This window comes from Apodemus sylvaticus, chromosome 12, assembly GCF_947179515.1.
Source record: "Apodemus sylvaticus chromosome 12, mApoSyl1.1, whole genome shotgun sequence".
Taxonomy (NCBI): Eukaryota; Metazoa; Chordata; class Mammalia; order Rodentia; family Muridae; genus Apodemus; species Apodemus sylvaticus.
The window spans coordinates 68,056,305-68,083,837 of record NC_067483.1 but is presented as its reverse complement, the minus strand read 5'-3'; the positions used below and the strand labels follow the sequence as shown (position 1 = coordinate 68,083,837).

Here is a 27,533-nt window from a genome sequence, read left to right as displayed (position 1 = left end):
TTGTGCTGCTTGGCCTGGAACTAACTCTGGCAATATGTTCTGATCTCTGGCTTCTTTTCATTTTTCTGGCTTGTTCTCTCTTAACCTGTGTCTAGCTTGTTCTCTCTCTCTCTGCGACTTGTCTCTGTACATATCTCCTGGTAAAAACTGCCTCCTTCCTTCCTTCTCTCTGCCTGCACTGATCTCTTAAATATCTCCCCTTTCCTCACTCTTTCCCTGAAAGTTGGACATACCCTATTCTGTTAAATCTTGTTCTGATTCATCGCTTTGTCTGCCACTCAATTAATCATCAGTTTCAAACAGGGTGCTTTTTTTCAACAAACTAACTTTACCTTCATTATTTGGGATTAAAGGCAGGTACTAAAGGCATATCTGTATTCCAGCTAGAGGGATTTAAAGTTGTGTGCTAAGGGCTGAGCACACACCACAACTAGAAACAATCTTGAGATTCACAATGTGAACACAAATATCCTGTAACAAAGTTCCCTTCACTCCTCATTTGTGTGTGTGTGTGTGTGTGTGTGTATGGTATGTGCACCTGTAAATATTGTGTCTGTGTGTGTGTATGAAGGTGTGCATGTATTATAGTCTCCTGAGTGCTAGGATTTACAAGTTTGAACCCCAACTGGATAGTAATACTTTTTTCTCTTTTTTCTTTTTTCCCTTCTTTCCTTTCCTTTTCCTTTTCCTTTTCCTTTTCCTTTTCCTTTTCCTTTTCCTTTTCCTTTTCCTCTCCTCTCCTCTCCTCTCCTCTCCCCTCCCCTCCCCTCCCCTCTCCTCTCCCTTCCCCTCCCCTCTCCTCCTCTCCCTTCCCCTCCCCTCCCCTCCATCCCTTCCCCTCCCCTCTCCTCCTCTCCCCTCTCCTCCCCTCTCCTCTCCCTTCCCCTCTCCTCTCCCCTCCCCTCCCCTCTCCTCTCCTCTCCCTTCCCCTCCCCTCTCCTCCTCTCCCCTCTCCTCCCCTCTCCTCTCCCTTCCCCTCCCTTCTCCTCCTCTCCCCTCCCCTCCCCCTCTCCTCTCCCTTCCCCTCCCCTCCCCTCTCCTCTCCCTTCCCCTCCCCTCTCCTCCTCTCCCCTCTCCTCCCCTCTCTTCTCCCTTCCCCTCCCCTCTCCTCCTCTCCCCTCCCCTCCCCTCTCCTCTCCTCTCCCCTCCCCTCCCCTTCCTCCTCTCTCCTTCCTCCTCCCTCCTCTCTCCTCTCTCCTCTTACCTCTCTCCCCTCTCCTCTCTCCTCTCTCCTCTCTCTCTCCTCTCTCCCCTCCCCCTCCTCTCTTCTCCTACCCTCCCCTCCCCCCTCCCCTCCCCTCCCCTGCCCTTCCCTTCCCTTCTCTTTCCTTCCCTTCTTTTTTTTTCTTTTGAGACAAGGGTTCTTTGTGTATCCCTGGCTGTCCTGGAACTTGATCTATAGGGCAGGCTGGCCTGGGACTCAGAGATCGGCCTGCCTCTGCCTCCTGAGTATTGGAGATTAAAGGCACTTATCACTACTGCCTGGCCAGTTTTTTTTTAAAACTCTTTATTTTGGTTGTTTTCAATGATAATGCATTCAATCAAGTCGTTAACTTAAAAAAACAAACATTGTTTTTCTTTATTTACTTTTTAGATAGGGTCTAACTATAAGGGCTTTTAATGGCCTGGAATTCCCTATGTAGCCCATAATGATCTGCCTGCCTCTACCTCCCAAGTGCTGTGATTAAAGAGAAGTGCCTACCATACCCAGTTATATACTTTTCTTATGGGGTGATATTTTTATCTACCTACCTAACTTTCTTTGTTTTTAAAACATATATACTTATTTTTGTGTATGGGTGATTTGCTTGCATGTATGTCTGTGCAGCATGTGCATGCAGTGCCTGAAGAATACAGAAGGGCATTAGAGTCCCTGAAAGTAGAGTTACAGACAGTTGTGAGCTGCCATGTAGGTGCCGGGAATTGAACCAAAGTCTTAGAGAAGAGCAACCAGTGTTCTTAATCACTGAGCCATCTCACCAGCCTCATATTTATTTCTTGAATGAACATTTCTTGGTCATTAGTATTTCTAAAGAATAGATTGTATTAATGGATATTAATTGGAAACTTTTATTTTTAAAAGAGGAAATACACACACACACACACACACACACACACACACGTGCACGCACACACGTACCTTTGTCATTAAATAGTGACATATGAACTTTAACTGTGTAATATTTACCAATTTGGAAAATACTGAAATAAAGAAAATAAAAGTAAAATTTTACAAATAAAAAGTTATCTACAATAGATTGTAGTCTATCCCTTGTTCCAGATGTCTGTGTAACCCCTATTCCAGCAACACAATCAGATACCCAGCTATGTGTCTAGTGTTTTCTGTAGATAACTTTTTGTGGAAACAATTGTATTGTATTGTGTAAATAAACATTTCCTTCTACAGAAAAATGCCTATTTTAGATTTTTTTTTGTGAACATGTGCTTTAATAATGTAAAAATTTAATTGCATAAAGTACACTTTAATAATGTATTAGAGTGTTTGCCATGCTATGCATTTCTGATGTACTTTATGTGATTGGTTGTATAGTGTTCTAAGAGCTAATGTTGATAATTTCTGAGCTTCACTTTACTAATCTTTGTATCACCTTTTTTTAATGCTCTTGGACTCTAGAATTCACACATAGTATTCACCTTTTTTGTGAAATAGTAATTTGTGAGACATGACATTTAAATAAATGTCATTAGAGTTAAATTTGAAATGTAGGGTAACATTTCTGATTTTGGCTGATTTAATGTTTCTTGCTCAACCTAATCACAATTTATTTGTATTTGTTGGAGGCTTTCCAGTGTATCCATAGTGCCTAGATTGTTATTTTTTGCACAGAAAAAGCTTTAAAGTTTGTTTAATGAGTAAGTTTTTTGCTTTAATTGCATAAGACCTGAGGTCTTCACTTCTTGTTAATATCAGTTACTGCTTTTAATATTTTTCGTTCTTTATTCAAGCCCATAAGGAGATAACTAATTTATAGTCATAAATGTTGTTCTATAAATATGGTTCTACTGTTAACATTAACTGTAAATGCTTGCAGGGGTATTTCTGTAGAGCTAAAAATGTTAAATAGTTGATTTAAGAATTAATTTGGTATTGGAAAAGTAGTTTAGGATAATCAAATAATTGGTGAAAGTGTGACTATTAAGAGTTTGAGGACAACTTGATTTACAATGTAGGATGCTTTTATTTATATGCAAGAAAAAGTTAATTCCAAGCCGGGCATGTAGGATGCTTTTATTTATATGCAAGAAAAAGTTAATTCCAAGCCGGGCGTGGTGGTGCACGCCTGTAATCCCAGCACTTGGGAGGCAGAGGCAGGTGGATTTGTGAGTTTGAGGCCAGCCTGCTCTACAGAGTGAGTTCCAGGACAGCCAGGGCTACACAGAGAAACCCTGTCTTGGGGGGAAGAAAAAAAGAAGAAGAAGAAGAGGAAGAAAAAAAAAAGAAAAAAAAGTTAATTTCAAAATATATAAATTAAATGAAATCAGAAAAATGAAATGATGTATTCCATTTGAAGAAACAAATTCCATTTTTTTTTTTTTGTAAGTGCTGAGGTCAATTGCAGCATTTTTTTTTTTTTAAGATCAAGGTACCACTGAGCTACAATTGCAGATCAACAGTGCTAACAGTTTCTTCTATTGGAAGGAGTATTTTTGTTTTAAGCAAATTTAAAAAACAGTCTTTCCTAGATCAATATGTTCATTGAAATTGAGAAATTTGTTGATAGTATTTAGTAAAATCTTACTTGCATTTCCCAGTGTGACAATAGGACCTTTGTTTAGCTCCTCCCCTCTCACCATATTCTTCTTCAACCAACAGGTTGATGGCCCGAGAGGTCTGAGGTCTTCGGTGTTTCTAGTGCATAGTTGGAGATGTTAGTTTTGACACTTATTTTGGATCCAGGGGCAAGAATAGCTTTTAGAAAATGTAGTACTTATAGTTCTTTGTCACTGCAGGTTAAAAATTGAGCCATAAATAAGTACGAAAATACAAATATAACTTCATAGTCAATAGAGTGACCTGAGACTAAAAGCATATATTCAAACGTTTTCACTATTCATCTTGGAAATCACTTCTGTTCCAAAACATTGAGTGAAAACACTGAAAGCCCCACAGATCCTCGTGTCATAAAGTGCTGTATGTTGAAAGGGCCACTTCAGTGTTAGTGGCCCAGTGTCTAGCTTTTCTAGCTGAGGGTGTTCTAAAGAGAAACTAAGGACTTCAGTTAACACCTTGTTTGTCATTATTCATTGGTAAGATGTAGATATACTACACTCATTTTATAATTATTTTTGGATCCTCTCATTGCAGTATTTTGTAGATTAGAGACATTTATAAATGAATATAGCTTTTGTGAACTTAAATCAGTTCAGTTTATATTTTGTTTGTTTTTTGGACACAGGTTTCTGTACCTTAACCTAGCTTGTGACAAACCTGTCTCAGCGGTTTTAATGCTGGCAGTACAGGTGTGAGCCACTGTATTTGGCTTTAAAAATATTCATTTGATTATATGTACATCTGTGCATATGCCTGCAGGAGGCTTCAGATGTCAGAAGAGATATTGAAGTGGGATTATAGACATCTATGAGATGTCACATGGGTTCTGGGAACCAAACTTGAGTCCTCTGTAAGAGCAAGAAGTGCTTTTAACAACTGGATTTTTGTTTTTAAAGTTGATGTGTATTAACTTTTAAACTATCAGCATTTCATCCTCTAGGAGACAGGGAAGGAGGAATGGGATGAAGAACAGTCGGGGGGGGGGGTGCGGACCAGGAGAAGGGGTAACGACTGGACTATAAATAAAGATCAAAGAAGGGGGCTGGAGAGGTGGCTCAGCAGTTAAGAGCACTGACTGCTCTTCTAAAGGTCCTGAGTTCAATTCCCAGCCAACCACATGATGGCTCTCAACCATCCGTAATGAGATCTGACGCCCTCTTCTGGTGCATCTGAAGACAGCTACAGTGTACTGTATGAGTAAATCTTTTAAAAAAGATTTAATAATAAATAAATAAATAAATAAATAAATAAATTAAAAAGGAAACAAAACAAGATTATTTGAAAGATGTCTATTAAATAATTCTTAGTGAGGCTAGTGTTCAATATGAGTACATTTGGACATATTTATGTAGTCTGGGGACACACATACATATCAATTCATTGAGTCTGAGTCTCTTTACTACTCTGTGAGAGCAAGTCATTGATAACAGAATTAATCAAAACAATGCAGGACTTCCTTTAAAAGTCTTTGATTGAGAGACTCCACCCAGCCACTTTCCTGCTTTGCAGGAAGTATTACAAATACCTTCTGGCCTGCTTCTTAAGGTTATGCAGAATTCTTAAGTATGTGTTAGCTGAGTTGGTCATCTACAAAGCTGCATCCGAGGCTGTATAGAAGAGATTAGTATTGATTTAGGATAGCAAACAATATCTGTTTCCCCTAACAGAGCAACCATTCATGAATATGGCATCTAAAAGACCCCTGTTCTTTATGTTGGGGAGAAATTGCTTTGATAAATAATAGAATAAAATAACGTGGTACATTTTCCCTTGACCAATGGTATATATAGTACAGGTAAGCAGTTTCTTTGAAGGGAATATTGCATTGTCTTAATTAGTCATCATCTGCAAAAACCCTTTCAAAGAAAAGTATTTCCTTTTTTGTTTTTTTTTTCGAGACAGGGTTTCTCTGTGTAACACTGGCTGTCCTGGAACTTACTCTGTAGACCAGCCTGGCCTTGAACTGCCTCTACCTTCCAAGTGCTGGGACTAAAGGTGTGCGCCATCACTGCCCGGCTAGAAAATATTTCCTAATAATGAAATGATCTCTGGTTCTTGAGTTACTTCTTTTCCTGGCCATGCCTATTATATATTTTGTTAGTAAGTGAGGTTCTTAATCACAGTTAACAGTGCCAACTCACTGTCATCCCTGAGTGGACCTAGGCCTGTTGCTTTTGTTCAGATGCTAGCTGCAGCTCTTTAATACTAGTTCCTTTCTGGTCTGTGGGGTTTATAGTGATAGTGTTTACTGTGGATCTTACCTATGTAGGTGTGAAACCCATCAGACTTGAGTTTAAGCTTGTGAAATCATGCATTATTGTTGATTTCATAAGTTACACATTATGTGGGATTAGTGTGGTTTTTGAGGGATATTTAAGCAATATTTTTGGATTCCATGCTAATGATGGTCTTTATATATAATACTATAGAATTAAAATGATCTGTACTTATAATATGTAGTTAATTACCCACCACTTTTTAGTGCATAACTAATGAAACTCTTAGTATATACTGATCAGTAGTCGATTGATGTTTTATACTATATTTACTTTCTGTAAATTGTTGGTATGGAAAGTTACAGACTTGTAGAATGGTAGAGAAGGCTATCATGGTTCATTTAGTGCATTTGTCTAATTGTAGTTCCTTTTAATGTTTTAGGTGAGCAGAATTTTATATAGTTTCTGTACTGCATTCAAACGTTCTTCCAGACAAGTGTCTGATGTTAAAGAGTCAGTCATCCCGACTCCTGACAGTGATGTGTTTACCTTCAGCGTTTCCTTGGAGGTCAAAGAAGATGATGGAAAAGGAAACTTTAGGTGAGGATATCTGAAAAGAAAGTATTGTGCCTGAAATACAGTATTTACTAGCACGCTTTCTAGACACTAGGTTGTATTCACATCAAGCTTAAGCTAGGTCAAGAAATATTTGGCTGGGCTGGTGATTGAGCACAGTTCCCTGTTCCTGAACTCAGTCAAATAATTGTAATGAATAAAAGAAAATGATGATATGGAACATTAACTAAAATCATAAAAACTGGGCACAAAGCTGTAATTTTGACAGCTATAGAGAATCACATTTTGATAAAGTATTCTCTGGGACTGGAGTTACAGGTGGTTTTGAGCTGCTATATAGAAACTGAACCCAGGTTCTCTCTCTGCAAGTGCAACAAGTACTCTTAGCCACTAATCCAACTCTCAAGCCCTTTGTTAAAATATTCTTTACCAAAATTATTTTTTTGTGGTTGCTGTTAACATATCATATGGCTTGACCATTTTTAACCACTTTTTTCTAATATACATTTAACGTTTTTCTTTTAGTTCAAAAGCAAGTGATTATTAGGAAGTGGCTCTTCTATTTAACAATCACCCATACACATTAACAGTGTCTTTTTTGAGACAGGGACTCACTACATAGCCCTTGTCTGGCCTTGAACTTGAACTCACAGAGATCCTCCTGCCTCTTCCTTCCAAATGCTAGGATTAAAGATGTGCCTTTAGTGTTCTTATTTTCTAACAATAATTGCTAGATAGTCACGTGTATTTTTACCAATAAAAAAAGTGAATGTCAGGTTGAATAAGTTGCTGCAAGTGTTTTACTTTTTCTGAAAAGGCAACCTGTATGCCTCGTCAGCATAAGCTTTATTTGTTAATTATGAGAATAGCTAAGTTATCTTTTGTTAGATTTTAATTAGCTTGCTATGATCTGCTTCATTTTGTCTATTTTCTCTTTATATTTACTTGGATATGTAAAAGTAGTCTAACGTTCTTAGTGCTTAAAAGGGTAATATGTTCTTATGTATTTTCCCTTGGGCTTAATTATGGTTTGGGTACTGGTGATCACCAGCAGTTGAATTACAGTGTGACAGTCTTCAAAAATTAAATAACCATCATTTTAAAATTTGTTATACTTTAAAAGCTAAATTTGAAATTATACTATGTTGTCATAGTTTTAGATACTGCATTTAACCTTGATTGGGAGATAAAAACATAAGGCTTTTGTAATCCATGATCAAAATTTCTAGAAATTATATTGCTGGTTATAAAATTTATTGTTTTCTACCTGTATGAGGTGAGATTCAATATGTCTTAAGAATGTAGTGTTCTCACTGGACTGTGCTGGTTCATGCCTTTAATTCCAGCATTAAAGGAGACAGAGGCAGGCTGGATCTATGAGTTCAAAGCCAGCCTGGTCTATAGAGTGAGTTCCAGGACACCTACATGGAGAAACTCTGTTTTGAGAAACAAAAAACAAATAAAAACAAACAAGCAAACAATTGAAAACCACAAAGAATATAGTATTCTTGGTTTAATACCTTGTTATTAGGTTCTTATTTTAGAATGTTATATTACCTTTTTCTGCTGCTAATTTTTGTTCTTTTTAAATATTTCAGTCCTGTGCCTAAGGATAGAGATAAATTTTATTTCAAAATAAAGCAAGGAATAGAGAAGAAGGTTGTGATTACAGTTCAGCAGCTGTCTAACAAGGAATTAGCTATTGAGAGGTAAGCAGCCTGTCCTTGCATCGTACCTCAGCCTGGTATTGGCACTGCTAATGTGTTTCAGATGGAATCTCTGCTTTCCTGCTCATGTTTCTATCCACTCCAACCTCCCTCCCTCTCACCCCTTACGGCCCCTGCAGATCCCTTCCTACTGATTCAACCCTTTGGTTCATACCACTCCTTTTTGTTTGACACTTATTTGCATCTAGGGAAACTAGCTATTTAATTTTGTATCTTTTAAAGCTATATATGGTATTTGTGTGTGTGTGTGTGTGTGTGTGTGTCTTTGTCTTTGTCTCTGTGCATGTGTGCATGTGCGTGGAGGCCCCAGGCTCAGGTGTTGTTCCTCCTCAGGTGGTGTCTACCTTTGAGGTAGGGTCTCTCATTGACTGGGGCTTGTTGGTTAGGCTAGGATGGCTGATCCCTGAGCCCTAAGGGTCTGTTTCTCTCCATGTCCCCAGGCTTTGTAATAATCTACATATTACTGTACTAGCTTTTTAAAATTATTATTTTATTTATTTACATTTCAAATGTTCCCTACCTAGTTTCCCCTCTTGAAACCCCCCACCCCATCCCTCTCCCCTTTGCTTCTAAGAGGGTCCTCCCCACCTACCTACCCACCCACTCTTGCCTCACCCCTCTAGCATCCCTCTATGCTGGGGCAACAAGCCTCTCCCATTGATGCCAGATAAGACAGCCCTCTGCACAAACATAGCGGGAGCCATGGATCCACCCATGTATACTCTTTGGTTGATGGTTTAGTCCCTGTTAGTTTTCCCGTGGTTTTGCAATCCCCTTCAGCTCCTTAAGTCCTTCCCCTAACTGTTCCACTGGGGACCCCAGGCTCAGTCCCATGGTTAGTTGTGAGCATGTGTCTCTGTCTTAGTCAGGTGCTGGGAAAGCCTCTCAGAGGACAGCTATACCAGGCTCTTGTCTGCATGCATGTCTTGGCATAAGCAATAGTGTCGGGTTTTAGTGTCTGTTGATGGGATGGATCCCAAGATGGGGCAGTCTCTGGATGGCCATCCAGAGAACATACTTGGCTTTTTAACCTTGGTTTTGGGGATCAAACTCAGGTCTCGTATATATGCTGTCAGCACTTTACTGTTTAAGCTATCTTTACAATCCAAAGGATATGTGTATTTGTATATGTATATGTAGTATATAATACATATTTTTTACATTAATTTTTTTGGTTCTGTTTTTTGTTTGTATGGGTGTTTTGCCTGCCTTTATGTCCTTGCACCACATATATACAGTACCTAAGGGAGCCAAAGAAGGCATCAGATCTTGTGGAGCTGAATGGAGTTGTAGAAGGTTATGAGATAGGATGTGGGTGCTGGGAACTGAACCCAGGTCCTCTGCAAGAGCAACAAGTCTGATTTCTTCACTATTAACATTTCTCCATTTATAACTAGTAAGTAATCTGTAAAGGGACATTTTAAGACTACAAAGAAAACACCCCCCCCCCCAAGACCAAACCCTCCAAACAACCCAAAGACTGATCCAAAAACAGTTAAACTGTTTTTTTTTTTTTGACTTAGCATTTATTTGTGGTTCATTTCTGTTTCAATTAGCTTCAGTAGAGTGACCTTGATGAATGTATGTGTAATTGAGTGCCATATTATATTTTCTTTACTAACTTGGTTAAACATTTACACATAGTCTGGCCAAGGGTTTATCTATCTTGTTGATTTTTTTCAAAGAACCAGTTCCTTGTTTTGTTGATTTTTTTTGTATCATTCTTTTTGTTTCTGTTTGGTTGATTTTCGCCCTGAGTTTGATTATTTCCTTCTGTCTACTCCTCTTGGGTGTATTTACTTCTTTTTGTTCTAGAGCTTTCAAGTGCACTGTCAAGCTGTTACTATAAGCTCTCTCCATTCTCTTTTTGGAGGCACTCAGACCTATGAGTCCTCTTAGCACTGCTTTCATTGTGTCCCATAAATTTTGGTATGATATGTCTTCATTTTTATTAAGTTATAAGAAGTCTTTAATTTCTTTCTTAATTCTTCCTTGACCAAGCTATTGTTCAGAAGAGCATTGTTCAAAGTCCATGGTTATGTGTGTTTTCCATTGTTTTTGTTTGAGCTTAAGACCAGCCTTAGGCCATGGTGATCTGATAAGGTACATGGAACAATTTCAATATTTATGTATCTGTTGATGCTGGTATTGTGACCAATCATATGGTCAGTTTGGGGGAAGGTACCATGCGGTCCTGAGAAGAAGGTATATTCTTTTGCTTTAGGGTGGAATGTTTTAAAAATATCTGTTAGATCCACTGTGGTTCAGTTAGTTTCACTGTATCTCTGTTTAGTTTCTGATTCCATGATTTGTCCAGTTTGAGAGTAGGGTTTGAAGTCTCCTACTATTATTGTGTGAGGTGCAATGTATGCTTTGAGCTTTATTAAAGTTTCTTTTATGAATGAGGGTGCCCTTGTGTTCAGAGCATAGATGTTCAGAATTGAGAGTTCGTCTTGGTAGACTTTTCCTTTGACCAGTATGAAGTGTCCCTGCTTAACTTTTTTTTGACATCTTTTGGTTGAAAGTCAATTTTCTCCAAAAATGGCCACTCCAGCTTGTTTCTTGGGACCATTTGTTTGGAAAATTATTTTCCAATCTTTGACTCATAAATAGTGACTGTCTTTGTCACTGAGGTGGGTTTCTTGTATGCAGCAAAATGTTGGGTTCTGTTTATGTATCCAGTCTGTTAATCTTTTTCTTTTTATAGGGGAATTGAGACCATTGATATTAAGAGATATTAAGGAAAAGTGATTGTTGCTTACTGTTATCTTCTTAGTTAAAGGTGAAATTCTGGTCGTGTAGCTATCTTCTATTGGGTTTGTTGAAAGATTTACCTTACTGATTTTTCTATGGTGTGGCTTCCTTCCTTGTGTTGGTATTTTCTACCCATTACTTACAGAGCTGGATTTGTGGAAAGATATTGTGTAATTTTGCTTTTGTCATGGAATGTCTTGTTTTCTCCATCTATGGTAATTGAGAGTTTTGCTGGGTATAGTAGTCTGGGCTGACATTTATGTTCTCTTAGAGTCTGTATGATATCTGCCCAGGATCTTCTGACTTTCATAGTCTCTGGTGAGAAGTCTGGTGTAATTCTCACAGGTCTGCTTTTATATATTACTTGACTTTTCTCTTTTAATGCTTTTAATATTCTTTCTTTGTTTAGTGCATTTAGTGTTTTGATTAGTATGTGATGGGAGGAATTTCTGCTCTGGTCCAATCTGTTTGGAGTTCTATAGGAATCTTGTATGTTCATGGGCATCTCTTTCTTTAGGTTAGGGAAGTTTTTATCTATAATTTTGTTGAAGATATTTACTGGACCTTTAAGATGTAAATCCTTGCTTTCTTCTATACCTATAATCTTTAGGTTTGGTCTTCTTATTGAGTCCTGGATTTCCTGGATGTTTTGGGTTACAAACTTTTTGCATTTTGCATGTTCTTTGACTGTTTGGTCAATGTTTTCTATGGAATCTTCAGCATCCGAGATTCTTTCTTCTATCTCTCGTATTCTATTGTTGATGCTTGCATCTATGACTTCTGAATTCTTTCTATTCAGAGATTTTCTATTTTCAGAGATGTCTCACTTTGCCATTTCTTTATTGTTTCTATTTCCATTTTTAGATTTGGATAGTTTTGTTCAGTTCCTTCACTTGTTTGTTTGTTTTTTCCTGAAATTCTTTAAGGAATTTTTGTGTTTCCTCTTTAAGGGCTTCTACCTGTTCGACCCATGTTCTTCTGTGTTTCTTTTAGGGATTTTTGTGATTCCTCTTTAAGGGCTTCTGCATGTTGACCCATGTTCTCCCATAATTCCCTATGGGATTTTTGTATTACCTCTTTAAGGGCTTATACCTCTTTACCCATGTTCTCTCATATTTCTTTAAGGGATTTTTGTGTTTCTTCTTTAAGGGCTTCTACCTTTTGATCCACATTCTCTTGTATTTCTTTAAGGGATTTTTGTGCTTCTACCTGTTGGCCCATGTTCTCCTGTATTTCTTTAAGGGAGTTATTTGTGTCCTTCTGGAAGTCTTCTATCAGCAATATGAGATGTGATTTTAAATCTAGGGTTTGCTTTTCTGATGTGATGGAGTATCCAGGATTTGCTGTTGTGGGAGAACTGGGTTCTGATGGTGCCATGTTGCCTTGATTTCTGTTGGTAATGGTCTTGCGTTTGCCTTTGGTTATCTCGTTATCTCCGGTGTTAGCTGGTTTTGCTGTCTCTATCTTCTCTGTCCTGAAGGCCTGTGTTTCTGCACTCCTGGGACTCTCCTTCTCTCCAATACCCTGCAAACAGTTGTTTTTCCAGGAAGTATCAGGTGATGGGGTCTTCCCTGTGGCAGACTTGGCAAGGGTCGAATGCCCTGCAAGTTGCTAGTTCTCAATTGTTCTGCTGCTGCCGTTCTCAAATTCCCTGCTGCTGCCAGTTCTCTAGAAAGTATCAGGAAGTAGGATCTTTCCGGTGGCAGAAGTGGTGCAGGTCTACCACATCTGATGGAATGGGGCAGTGGCGGGGAGGATGGAGGGGTAGAAGGGACAGAAGGGGAGTGGTGATCTGGAGGTTGCTGGGTAATGAGTCCCAGAGTAGCTCTGGGCCTCTAGAAGTGGGGCGTGGTTCTTTCTGAATGCCCTGCTCCTGTCAGTTCTCCAGAAAGTATCAGGCAGTAGGATCTTCCCTGTGGCAGTAGTGGCATGGGTTGGTGGCAGGGTAAGAGGGAGGTATCACATAGACTTCTTAGAACACAGATATTTTTTCCAGAGCACATCTCAACTTGTTGCTTAAATTATTTGAGAGAAACCTTTTGAATTATTATATGTTATTATCATTAGACATTTTCCGAAGGTTTATACATGTTAGGATAATTGTTTTTTAAAGTAATTCTATATTTTACCGCCTACTATATTGTTTTTTATTCGTTTCCTTCTTCCTCCTCTTTTTGTGATAGAGATTGAAGCCACAACATTGTAAATGCTAGACAAGTACTACCCATGATCTATCAGTCAGTCGGTCGGTCTGTCTGTCTGTCTGTCTGTCTATCTATTTATCTATCTATCTATCCATCCATCCATCCATCCATCCATCCATCCATCCACCCACCCACCCATCCACCCACCCACCCACCCACCCACCCATCTATCCATCTATCCATCTATCTATCCATCCATCCATCCATCCATCCATCCATCCCTCCATCTACCCACCCACCCACCCATCCATCCATCTATCATCTATCTTTGAGATAGGATCCCATGCACTCTAGACTGAAATTGAGCTGTTTGTAGTTAAACGTAACCTTGGACTTACTGATCTCCTTGCCTCCTCTTCATAAGTGCTGTCATTACTGGCAGGTGGCACAATAAAAGGGAGCCTTTATTTCTTTATGTTCTAGGTATGGATGTTTTGCCTGCATGTATGTTTGTGTACCATGTGTGTGTATGGCATCACTGGAAGCCAGATGAGGGTGTCAGAACCAAAACTAGAGCTTACAGATATTTTTGATCTGTCATGTGGATCTGGGAATTGAACCCAGGTCCTTTGAAAGATAATCCAGTGCTCTTACCTGCTAAGCCACCTCTCCAGATCCCCTACTTCTTAGATTTACTTATTTTTATTTTACCTGTATGAAATGTTTTACCTTCATGTATGTCTCTGCACCTTGTCTATGCTGTGTGTGAAGATGCCAAAAGAGGGTATTGGAATCCTTTGGTACTAGAGTTATATAAGGTTCTTAGTGGCTGAGTGGGCACTGGGAATTGAACCCGTGTCCTGTGGAAGAATAGTTAATTCTTTTAACCATTGAACCATCTCTCCAGCCCGCCATTTCCTCAGAAATTGACAAAGAGAAATTATATATGTTTTAGACTATACAAATTTTATCAGAGTGGTTATTTTATTTTAATATAGCAATATTTCCTCAACCTTTTAGATAACTGTTTTGTCAGTGTGCTGCACATATAACATTGTGTTCATGTACACATATGCTTCTGTCATAGCCACTCTGTCACCTTCTCTTGCTGCCCTCTCATCTTGTTTTGTTCCCTTTCCCAAATGCTTCCCTTCATAGTTTTATGCTGCTTGCACTAGGTTACCTCTTCACTGTGTTCAGTTTCTTTGTTCAGTCATTCAGCGCAGACTCCTAGGCTTACTCTGTAACTTGATTATTATGAATAGGGCTGCCCTGAGCATGGGCACGCAGGGATCCCCATTGTTTGTTGACTCTGACCCCTTCATTTCCTTCAAGTCTACACTAGAGTGATACAATAGGATTAGGTGGTAGTTCTATCTCTAGTTTTGTGAGGATCTGGTAGTGATTTCTGTATTGGCTACACTAGTTGAATCCCCCTCAAGCATAAATGAAGAATTTACACGTTACCCTCTCATCTTTGACAGCATTTATTTCTTGTCTTCTTGGTGCTAGCCATTCATTTTAGCTGGAGTGAGATGGAATCTCAGTGTAGGTTTTATTTGTATTTCCTTGACCCCTAAAGGCTGCTGCTCTTTTTTTCATGGACTTATTGGTTGTGCTTTGTTTGAAGACTGCTCAGTTTATTTCCTCATTCAATGATTGGGTTATTTGTTCTGGCTTTTAGGTTTTATTTTTTATATGTTTTGAAAATTAATCTCTTGGCAGATGGATAACTGCTTAAACTTTCTCTGGTACTTGTCACCATTGCAGAATCTTCTTAGTGTGTGCAATCTTATCTGTTAATTCTTGCTATTATAGTTTGGGCTATTGGAGTTCTCTTCAGGAAGTGATTGCCTATCCTTTTATGTTGAACTGTTTTCTGCTTGTTTTTCTCTAATAGCTCAAAATTATAAGGTCTTTTATCCATTTTGAATTGATTTTTCTAGCAGGTAAAATAATATAACTATCTTAATGATAATCTCATACTTTGAACTATAGGTTATTATTATTAGTGGATAATAAATTCATGCAAATTATTTGGCTTCTTTTCATTTTTTAAAAGCTTATTTCTGTAGTATATGGCTTGAGATTGCCTTAGGCTGAATCTTGATCAAACAATGCTTCCTTTGGCAAAATTATCTGTGACATGGGAGATTTTGTGAATACTTAGTTTAACCTGCTTTCAAAAGAAACAAAACCTTGCCTTTTATTATGCCAAATGTATTTAATGCCTTTAAATCATAATCTGTAAATGGTAGAATTCGACTAATCCAGTAGGTGGCAGGCTCATCAAGAGAATTCTTAACACTGGAATCTATGTAGTTCAGACTATGTAATATGAGCGTTTCTTGTCAAAGAGAAAATAAAATTTATTTAAAAAATATATCGGTCCTGAGGCCTCTGGCGGGAGCCTTCAGATCTCTGCTTTGGGATCCAGAACAGCCTGGGCTGCAACGCCACATCTCCAGGTCCTGCAAGAGGCAAGAGGGGCATCTGGGAGGCCGACTGGGAGGAGTCAGTGTGCTCTGGTGAGTCCAGCAGGCCCCTGTGGGAGCCTTCAGGTGTCTGCTTCGGGATCTGAACAGCCTGGGCCACAGCACCTGGTCTCCAGGAAGTGCAAGAGGCCTGGTGTGCACCTGGAAGCAGACTGGAAGCACACAGCTTGCTCCAGCACGGAGCTTAGGTTCCAGTCCTGAGGCCTCTGGCAGGAGCCTTCAGATCTCCGCTTCGGGATCCAGAACAGCCTGGGCTGCAACACCACATCTCCAGGTCCTGCAAGAGGCAAGAGGGGCATCTGGGAGGCCGGCTGGGAGGAGTCAGTGTGCTCTGGTGAGTCCAGCAGGCCCCTGCGGGAGCCTTCAGGTGTCTGCTTCAGGATCTGAACAGCCTGGGCCACAGCACCCTGTCTCCAGGCAGTGCAGGAGGTCAGCTGTGCACCAGAGGCCACCTGGGAAGAGGCAGCTTGCACTGGTGAGTCCAGCATTGACAAGACCAACTAACACCAGTGAGAACTAGATGGCAAAAGGCAAACGCAGGAACGTCACTAACAGAAATCAAGGCAATATGGCAGCATCTGAACCCAATTCTCCTTTAACAACATGTCCTGGATACCCCATCACACCAGTAAAACAAGATTTGGATTTAAAATCACTGGTCATGATGCTGGTACAGGAACACATGAAGGACATACTTAAAGAAATTCAGGAGAAAATGGATCAAAAGTTAGAAGCCCTTACAAGGGAAACACAAAAATCACTGAAAGAAATTCAGGAGAATACAAAAGCCAATAAGTAGGAACCGCAAAAATCACTTAAAGAAATACAGGAGAACTTTGGTCAACAGGCTGAGGTCATGAAAGAGGAAACACAAAAATCTCTTAAAGAATTACAGGAAAGCACAAACAAGCAAGTGAAGGAGCTAAGCAAAACCATCCAGGATCTAAAATCAGAAGTAGAAACAACTAAGAAAACTCAAAGGGAGACAACTTTGGAGATAGAAAACCTTGGGAAGAAATCAGGGGACATAGATGCAAATATCAACAACAGAATACAAGAGATAGAAGAAAGAATCTCAGATGCTGAAGATACCATAGAAACCATGGACTCAACAGTTAAAGAAAATGCAAAATGCAAAAAGCTTGTAACCCAAAATATCCAGGAAATCCAGGACACAATGAGAAGACCAAACCTAAGGATTATAGGCATAGATGAGAGCGAAGATTTACAACTTAAAGGGCCAGCAAATATCTTCAATAAAATTATGGAAGAAAACTTCCCTAACCTAAAGAGAGAGATGCCCATGAATATACAAGAAGCCTACAGAACTCCAAACAGACTGGACCAGAACAGAACTACCTCCTGTCACATAATAATTAAAACCCCAAATGTATTAAACAAAGAGAGAATACTTAGGGCAGTAAGAGAAAAAGGGCAAGTAACATATAAAGAACGACCTATCGGAATCACAGCAGACTTTTCACCTGAGACTATGAAAGCTAGAAGATCTCTGGGCAGATCTCATGCAGACTCTAAGAGAACACAAATGCCAGCCAAAACTACTATACCCAGCAAAAACTCTCAATCACCATAGATGGAGAAACTAAGATATTCCATGACAAAACCAAGTTTACCCAATATCTATCCACAAACCCAGCCCTACAAAGGATAATAGGAGGGAAACACCAATACAAGGAGGGAAACTTCACCCTGGAAAAAGCAAGATAGTAACCTTCTCTCATCAAACCCAAAAGAAGTTAACCAATCAAATTTAAAAAATAACATCAAAAATGACAGGAAGTAACAATCCCTATTCCTTAATATCTCTTAACATCAATGGACTCAATGCCCCAATAAAAAGACATAGACTAACCAACTGGATACGTAAACAGGATCCTACATTTTGCTGCATACAGGAAACACACCTCAGGGTCAAAGACAAACACTACCTTAGAGTAAAAGGCTGGAAGACAATTTTACAAGCAAATGGTCTCAGGAAACACACCTCAGGGTCAAAGACAAACACTACCTTAGAGTAAAAGGCTGGAAGACAATTTTACAAGCAAATGGTCTCAGGAAACAAGCTGGAGTAGCCATTCTGATATCAGATAAAATTGACTTTCAACCCAAAGTCATCAAAAGAGACTCTGAGGGACACTTATTGCTGGTCAAAGGAAAAATACAACAAGAAGAACTCTCAATCCTGAACAACTATGCTCCAAATGCAAGGGCACCCTCTTTCGTAAAAGAAACTTTATTAAAGCTCAAAGCACACATTGCACCTAACACAATAATTGTGGGTGACTTCAACACTGCACTTTCCTCAATGGACTGATCAGGAAAACAGAAACTAAACAAGGACAGAATTAATTGAAGCTTTGGACCAATTAGATTTAACAGATATATATAGAACATTCTATCCTAAAGCAAAAGAATATACCTTTTTCCCAGCACCTCATGGTACCTTCTCCAAAATCGACCATATAATTGGTCACAAGACAGACCTCAACAAATATAAGAAGATCAAACTAATCCCATGCCTCCTATCAGATCACTATGGAGTAAAAGTGGTCTTCAATAGCAACAAAAACAACAGAAAACCCACATACACGTGGAAACTGAACAATATTCTACTCAATGATACCTTGGTCAAGGAAGAAATAAAGAAATTAAAGTCTTTTTAAAACACAATGAAAATGAAGACACAGCATACCCAAATCTATGGGACACAATGAAAGCAGTGCTAAGAGGAAAACTCATAGCCCTGAGTGCCTCCAAAAAGAAAATGGAGAGAGCATACATTACCAGCTTAATGATACACCTGAAAGCCCTGGAACAAAAAGAAGTTATTTCATCCAGGAGGAGTAGAAGGCAGGAAATCATCAAACTCAGGGCCAAAATCAATCAAGTAGAAACAAAGAGAACCATACAAAGAATCAACAAAACCAGGAGCTGGTTCTTTGAGAAAATCAAAAAGATAGATAAACCCTTATAAGCCAGACTAACCAAAGGGCACAGAGACAGTATCCAGATTAACAAACTTAGAAAGGAAAAGGGAGCTGTAACAACAGAAACTGAGGAAATTCAAAAAATTATTAGATCCTACTACAAAAGCCTATACTCAACACAACTGGAGAATCTGGAGGAAATGGACATTTTCCTAGACAGATATCCGACACCAAAATTAAATCAGGATCAAATAGATCAACTAAACAGTCCCATAACACCTGAAGAAATAAAAAGGGTCATAGAAAGTCTCCCAACCAAAAAAAGCACGGGACCAGATGGCTTCAGTGCAGAATTCTATCAGACCTTCATAGAAGACCTAACACCAATACTCTTCAAACTATTCCACAAAATAGAAACAGAAGGAACTCTACCCAACTCCTTCTTCGAAGCCACAATTGTGCTGATACCAAAACCACTCAAAGATCCAACAAAGAAAGACAACTTTAGGCCAATTTCCCTTATGAATATTGATGCAAAAATACTTAATAAAATTCTTGCCAACTGAACCCAAGAACACATCAAAATGATCATCCACCATGATCAAGTAGGCTTCATCCCAGGGATGCAGGGATGGTTCAATATAAGGAAGTCCATCAATGCTATCCACTACATAAACAAAGTCAAAGAAAAAAACCATATGATCATCTCATTAGATGCAGAAAAACCATTTAACAAAATTCAGCATCCTTTCATGCTAAAAATCTTGGAAAGAACAGGAATTCAAGGCCCATACCTAAACATCGTTAAAGCAATATACAGCAAACCGGTAGCCAAAATCAAATAAATGGAGAGAAACTTGAAGCAATCCCACTAAAATCAGGGACCAGACAAGGCTGTCCTCTCTCTTCATATCTTTTCAATATAGTACTTGAAGTTCTAGCTAGAGCAATTAGACAACATAAGGAGGTCAAGGGGATATAAATTGGAAAGTAAGAAGTCAAATTATCAGTATTTGAAGATGGCATGATAGTCTACTTAAGTGACCTGAAAACCTCCACCAGAGAACTCCTACAGCTGATAAACAACTTCAGCAAAGTGGCTGGTTATAAAATCAACTCAAGCAAATCAGTTGCCTTCCTATACTCAAAGGATAAGCAGGCTGAATAAAAAGTTAGGGAAATGACACCTTTCACAATAGCCACAAACAATATAAAGTATCTTGGTGTGACTCTAACCAAACAAGTGAAAGATCTATATGACAAGAACTTCAGGTCTCTGAAGAAGGAAATCAAAGAAGACCTCAGAAAATGGAAAAATCTGCCATGCTCGTGGATCGGCAGGATTAATATAGTTAAAATGGCCATCTTGCCAAAAGCAATCTACAGATTCAATGCAATCCCCATCAAAATCCCAACTCAGTTCTTCACAGAGTTAGAAAAAGCAATTCTCAAATTCATCTGGAATAACAAAAATCCCAGGATAGCTAAAACTATTCTCAACAACAAAAGAAATTCTGGGGGAATCAGTATCCCTGACTTCAAGCAATACTACAGAGCAATAGTATTAAAAACTGCATGGTATTGGCACAGTGACAGACAAGTGGACCAATGGAATAGAATTGAAGATCCAGAAATGAACCCACACACCTATGGTCACTTGATCTTTGACAAAGGAGCCAAAAACATCCAGTGGAAAAAAGATAGCCTTTTCAACAAATGGTGCTGGTTCAATTGGAGGTCAGCATGCAGAAGAATGCGAATTGATCCATTCTTATCTCCATGTACTAAACTTCACTCCAAATGGATCAAGGACCTCCATGTAAGACCAGACACACTGAAACTAATAGAAAAGAAACTGGGGAAGACCCTAGAGGACATGGGTATGGGGGAAAAGTTCCTGAACAGATCACCAATAGCTTATGCTTTAAGATCAAGAATTGACAAATGGGACCTCATAAAATTACAAAGTTTCTGTAAGGCAAAGGACACTGTTGAAAGGACAAAACGGCAACCCACAAAGTGGGAAAAGATCTTCACCAACCCTACATCTGATAGAGGGGTAATATCCAATATATACAAAGAACTCAAGAAGTTAGACCCCAGGGAACCAAATAACCCTATTAAAAAATGGGGTACAGATCTAAACAAAGAATTTTCACCTGAAGAAATTCGGATGGCCGAGAGGCACCTTAAGAAGTGCTCAGCATCATTAGTCATTAGGGAAATGCAAATCAAAACAACCCTGAAATTTCACCTTACACCAGTCAGAATGGCTAAGGTCAAAAACTCAGGAGACAGCAGGTGTTGGCGAGGATGTGGAGAAAGAGGAACACTCCTCCACTGCTGGTGGGGCTGTAAGATGGTATAACCACTTTGGAAATCAGTCTGGCGGTTCCTCAGAAAACTGGACATGACCCTTCCGGAGGACCGTGCTATACCTCTCCTGGGCATATACCCAAAGGATTCCCTGGCATGCAGTAAAGACACATGCTCCATTGTGTTCATAGCAGCCTTATTTATAATAGCCAGAAGCTGGAAAGAACCCAGATGCCCCTCAAAGGAGGAATGGGTACAGAAAATGTGGTATATTTACACAATGGAATACTACTCAGCAATTAGAAACAATGAATTCACAAAATTTTTAGGCAAATGGTTTGATCTGGAAAATATCATCCTAAGTGAGGTAACCCAGTCACAAAAGAATACACATGGAATGCAATCTCTAATAAGTGGATATTAATTAGCCCAGAAGCCCTGAATACCCCAGGCATATATCGCATAACAAATGACTCCCATGAAGAAATATGGAGAAGGTCCTGATCCTGGAAAGGATTGATCTAGCATTGGAGGGGAATATAAGGACAGAGAAAAAAAGGAGGGAGGTGATTGGAGAATGGATGGAGAGAAGAAGGTTTATGGGACATATGGGGAGGGCGGATCCGGGGAAAGGGGAAATTATTTGGAATGTAAACAAAGAATATAGAAAATAAAAATATTAAGAAAAAAATATATCAAAGTAAAAAATTAAATTTCCATTATACTCCAAAGTAGAATGAATAACACATTAAATCCCAGGTGCATATAATACCCAACTGGCATTCTAATTATTAGTTTTTATTAATACTTCAGATTTATTAGGAAATAAGCTACTTTATTTTTTTCACTCTCAGGCACCTCATATATTGATATTTCATATATTGATATTGATATACTTCTTCAGTCTCTCTCAGCCCCTTTATCAGAAAATACTATTTTGTTTATCTCAGCTCCTAGCACAGTACTTGAAATACAGAGTCTTATAGTTATGTATTTAACCCTTAAATAGCCCTTCTCTTCTGTGTACTCTTGTAGGCAGTGTCACCTATGAGGTGTGAGTGCTATGATTATGTTTGTTTCACAGTTGAGGAGCATGAGGCATGGGGGTTTAGTACCTTACCTGTGGTCAGACAGATGGTTCTGAGTTGAGTCTGTCTTCTACTAAAATTCGTGTTTCTCTTTCCTGCTTCAATTTCAAAAGATAATGAAATATATAAAATTTTGATTGGCTAAATGTTTTGAAACATGAAATACATTATTTAACACTGTCTGTAATAATATACTGTATTTTCAAAGAAGAGAAATGGGAACTGCCCCCGTCTCAACAAATTCTATTCTATTTTCCTTAAGACCTGTAGGAAGAGATTCTACTGCATGTTCTGTTTCTAGGGTTATCTTTGTGTGTGTTGCCTAGATTTTTCTTGGCCACTCTCTCTCTCTTTTTTTTTTTAAATTTTTTTATTCGATATAATTTATTTACATTTCAAATGATTTCCCCTTTTCTAGCCCCCCACTCCCCGAAAGTCCAGTAAGCCCCCTTCTCTTCCCCTGTCCTCCTACCCACCCCTTCCTACTTCCCCGTTCTGGTTTTGTCGAATACTGCTTCACTGAGTCTTTCCAGAACCAGGGGCCACTCCTCCTTTCTTCTTGTATCTCATTTGATGTGTGGATTATGTTTTGGGTATTCCAGTTTTCTAGGTTAATATCCACTTATTAGTGAGTGCATACCATGATTCACCTTTTGAGTCTGGGTTACCTCACTTAGTATGATGTTCTCTAGCTCCATCCATTTGCCTAAGAATTTCATGAATTCATTGTTTCTAATGGCTGAATAGTACTCCATTGTGTAGATATACCACATTTTTTGCATCCACTCTTCTGTTGAGGGATACCTGGGTTCTTTCCAGCATCTGGCAATTATAAATAGGGCTGCTATGAACATAGTAGAGCATGTATCCTTATTACATGGTGGGGAATCCTCTGGGTATATGCCCAGGAGTGGTATAGCAGGATCTTCTGGAAGTGAGGTGCCCAGTTTTCGGAGGAACCGCCAGATTGCTTTCCAGAGTGGTTGTACCAATTTGCAACCCCACCAGCAGTGGAGGAGTGTTCCTCTTTCTCCACACCCTCTCCAACACCTGCTGTCTCCTGAATTTTTAATCTTAGCCATTCTGACTGGTGTAAGGTGAAATCTCAGGGTTGTTTTGATTTGCATTTCCCTAATGACTAATGAAGTTGAGCATTTTTTAAGATGCTTCTCCGCCATCCGAAGTTCTTCAGGTGAGAATTCTTTGTTTAACTCTGTACCCCATTTTTTAATAGGGTTGTTTGGTTTTCTGGAGTCTAACTTCTTGAGTTCTTTATATATATTGGATATTAGCCCTCTATCTGATGTAGTATTATTGGTGAAGATCTTTTCCCAATGTGTTGGTTGCCGATTTGTCCTCTTGATGGTGTCCTTTGCCTTACAGAAACTTTGTAATTTTATGAGGTCCCATTTGTCAATTCTTGCTCTTAGAGCATACGCTATTGGTGTTCTGTTCAGAAACTTTCTCCCTGTACTGATGTCCTCAAGGGTCTTCCCCAGTTTCTTTTCTATTAGCTTCAGAGTGTCTGGCTTTATGTGGAGGTCCTTGATCCATTTGGATTTGAGCTTAGTACAAGGAGACAAGAATGGATCAATTCGCATTCTTCTGCATGCTGACCTCCAGTTGAACCAGCACCATTTGTTGAAAAGGTATCTTTTTTCCATTGGATGTTTTTAGCCTCTTTGTCGAGGATCAAGTGGCCATAGGTGTGTGGGTTCGTTTCTGGATCTTCAATTCTGTTCCATTGATCCTCCTGCCTGTCACTGTACCAATACCATGCAGTTTTTAACACTATTGCTCTGTAGTATTGCTTGAGGTCAGGGATATTGATTCCCCCAGATTTTCTTTTGTTGCTGAGAATAGTTTTAGCTATCCTGGGTTTTTTGTTGTTCCAGATGAATTTGATAATTGCTCTTTCTAGCTCTGTGAAGAATTTAGTTGGGGTTTTGATGGGTATTGCATTGAATCTGTATATTGCTTTTGGCAAAATGGCCATTTTAACTATATTGATTCTACCAATCCATGAGCATGGGAGGTTTTCCCATTTTTTGAGGTCTTCTTCCATTTCCTTCTTCAGAGTCTTGAAGTTCTTGTCATACAGATCTTTCACATGTTTGGTAAGAGTCACCCCAAGATACTTTATACTGTTTGTGGCTATTGTGAAGGGGGTCATTTCCCTAATTTCTTTCTCAGCCTGCTTATCCTTTGAGTATAGGAAGGCCACTGATTTGCTTGTGTTGATTTTATAACCTGCCACTTTGCTGAAGTTGTTTATCAGCTGTAGGAGCTCTCTAGTGGAGTTTTTTGGGTCACTTAGGTAGACTATCATGTCGTCTGCAAATAATGATAGTTTGACTTCTTCCTTTCCAATTTGTATCCCTTTGACCTCCTTATGTTGTCGAATTGCCCGAATTAGTACCACAGAGAAAGTATCCAAATTAACAAACTTAGAAATGAAAAGTGAGATATAACAACGGAAACTGAGGAAATCCAAAAAATCATCAGATCCTACTACAAGGGACTGTATTCAACACAACTGGAGAATCTGGAGGAAATGGACAATTTCCTTGACAGATACCAAATACCAAAATTAAATCAGGACCAACTAGACCATCTAAACAGTCCCATAATGCCTAAAGAAATAGAAGGAGTCATAGAAAGTCTTCCAACCAAAAAAAGCACAGGACCAGATGGTTTCAGTGCAGAATTCTATCAGACCTTCAAAGAAGAGTTAACACCAATACTCTTCAAACTATTCCACAAAATAGAAACAGAAGGAACATTACCCAATTCCTTCTACGAAGCCACAATTACGCTGATACCAAAGCCACACAAAGATCCAACAAAGAAAGAGAACTTCAGACCAATTTCCCTTATGAACATTGATGCAAAAATACTCAATAAAATTCTTGCCAACCGAATCCAAGAACACATCAAAACGATCATCCACCATGATCAAGTAGGCTTTATCCCGGGAATGCAGGGTTGGTTCAATATACGGAAATCCATCAATGCAATCCACTACATAAACAAACTCAAAGAACAAAACCACATGGTCATTTCATTGGATGCTGAAAAAGCATTTGACAAAATTCAGCATCCTTTCATGCTTAAAGTCTTGGAGAGAACAGGAATTCAAGGCCCATACCTAAACATAGTAAAAGCAATATACAGCAAACCGGTAGCCAGCATCAAACTAAATGGAGAGAAACTTGAAGCAATCCCACTGAAATCAGGGACTAGACAAGGCTGCCTCCTTTCTCCTTATCTTTTCAATATTGTACTTGAGGCACTCTCTCTTTTTATTTGTAAAGTTTTTTTTTTTTTATATGTATGTATGACTGACGTTTGAATGTGTGTGCTACAGAGTCATAGAAGTGGCTTTCTCTTTCCAGCTTCATGTGATTCTTAGGATAGAACCTCTTGGGATAGAATGAAGGCTGTCAGGTATGGGCTTTGAATGAGATATCCCTGATAATATAAGGCATTTGAACACTTGATTCCCAGTTGCTGGTGCTGTTTGGGAAGTTTAGGGAGGTCATGTTTGTTGGAGGGAGTATATTACTGGAGACTAGCTTTGAGAGTTTAAAGACTGCTGTTGTGTCATCTCTCTCTGCTGTGTGATTCTGGTTCAAGATGTGAGCTCACAGCTCCCCTGTACTGCTGCAGTGCCTCCACCGCATAATCACAGGATTAGTTCTCCAGAGCCATAAGACCAAATAAACTCTTTGTTCTTTATGTTGCCTTAGTCCTGGTAGTTCATTACAGTGGCACAAGAGTAAATAATATAGAAGTTGTTATCAGAGTGGGCTATTCCCTTGACAGACCTGACTCTGTTGTGTTTTTGAGGAATGTGGAAGTTTTAGAATTTTGGAGTCAAAACAGAAACACCATAGAGGAGCTTAGTGGGTCATTCTGATCGGAGCTTGGAAAACCATAGTGCTGTATGTTGTTCCCTGCTAGACAAATATCTGGCAAAGATTTTCTCACACCTTTAGGTAGTCTCTTTGTGCTGGTAATTGTTTTTAATTTTGATCTAATTTGTATTTAATTTTGATACAGTCTCAAGTATAATCCATGCTGGTATGTGTTGGGCTGTTAGAGTCATATTCAGGAAGTTTTGCCTTAACCTATATCACTCTCTTGTTTGTATCTTTGGAACACATTCATTCACTTCTTAGCTTGGAACTCATTATATAGATCAGGATAGCCTTAAACCTGCATTAATTCTCCTGTCTCAGCCTTCTGAATGCCAATAAAAATGTATATTCAATAGCTATTGGAAGAGTGGGGAACCAGAAAAGGGAAAATCATTTGAAATGTAAATAAAAAATATATAGAATAAAATTTAAAAAAATAAAAAAAAGAAATGTTTTCATATATTCATTAAGTCTGTTTGCTTTGTTCTGTGACTCAGTTTGCATGCTTGCTTGTTGATTTTCTGTTTGAATAATTCGTCCATTTAGAAAAGTGCAAGTCTAGCCCATTGACTATACTTGAGTATCTCTCTCCCTTTATAATTAATGATGTATCCTTTATGTATTTGGAACGTCCCATGTTTGAAGAATACATGTTTACATTTATTGTATCTTGTTGAATTGGCCCTTTTATTAATAAACAATGAACTTTATTATCTCTTTATATTCCTTAATGTTTCTGACATTCCTTAATTTCTCTGACATTATTGCTGTTGTTTCTCATTTTTTATATTTTCACACACACATACATACACATATATATTCTAGCTCTCTAGTCTTAGACTATGCTTATCTTTACATATATCTGGTAGGTAGGCTTTAGTTCAGTGTTTTTCCTTTTTTTAAAAATGTATTCAGCCTATGTCTTTTGATTGGTGAATTTAATCTGTCCTTACTCCGTGTTGCTCCTAAGTCTGATCTGTCTGTCATGTTGCTAATATTCTGCTGGTTTTATATATTTTTGTTCCTTCCACTTCTCTTGGTATTTGTTTTCTGATTAGGTAGTTTTCCGATTCACTTTCCTTTCATGTGTATCTGCTGTTCTAGCATATTTTGTGCATTTGTTGGGTTGAATGATAAAATTCATCATTTCATTTCTAGTGTTGGATTCCCTAAGGTATTTATTTTTTTTTCTTTTTCTTTCTTCGATGTATTCTTTATTTACATTTCAAATGATTTCCCATTTTCTGGGTCCCCACTCCCCACAAGTCCCATAAGCCCTCTTCCCTCCCCCTGTTCCTCCATCAACTCCTTCCCACTTCCCTGTTCTGGAATTCCCCTATACTGTTGCATTGAGTCTTTCCAGAACCAGGGGCCACTCCTCTGTTCTTTTTGGACATCATTTAATATGTTGATTATTTCTTGGGTATTCCAAGTTTCTAGGATATTATCCACTTATCAGTGAGTGTATACCATGACTGATCTTTTGAGACTGGGTTACCTCACTTAGTATGATGTTCTCCAGCTCCATCCATTTGTCTAAGAATTTCATGAATTCA

The 27,533-nt window shown here is 38.8% G+C and overlaps 1 protein-coding gene across 10 annotated transcripts in view; it reads left to right on the top strand.

Annotated features, from left to right (window-relative positions):
- The window catches only part of Rabgap1l (RAB GTPase activating protein 1 like), a 622,756-nt gene that overhangs the window by 81,880 nt on the left and 513,343 nt on the right, over window positions 1-27,533 (top strand). For all 10 annotated transcript variants that reach the window (XM_052199889.1, XM_052199890.1, XM_052199896.1 and 7 more), the window contains 2 exons: window positions 6,452-6,609; window positions 8,184-8,294. In XM_052199889.1, coding sequence (XP_052055849.1) covers window positions 6,452-6,609; window positions 8,184-8,294 — 269 coding nt within the window. The remainder of the gene's footprint in view (window positions 1-6,451; window positions 6,610-8,183; window positions 8,295-27,533) is intronic.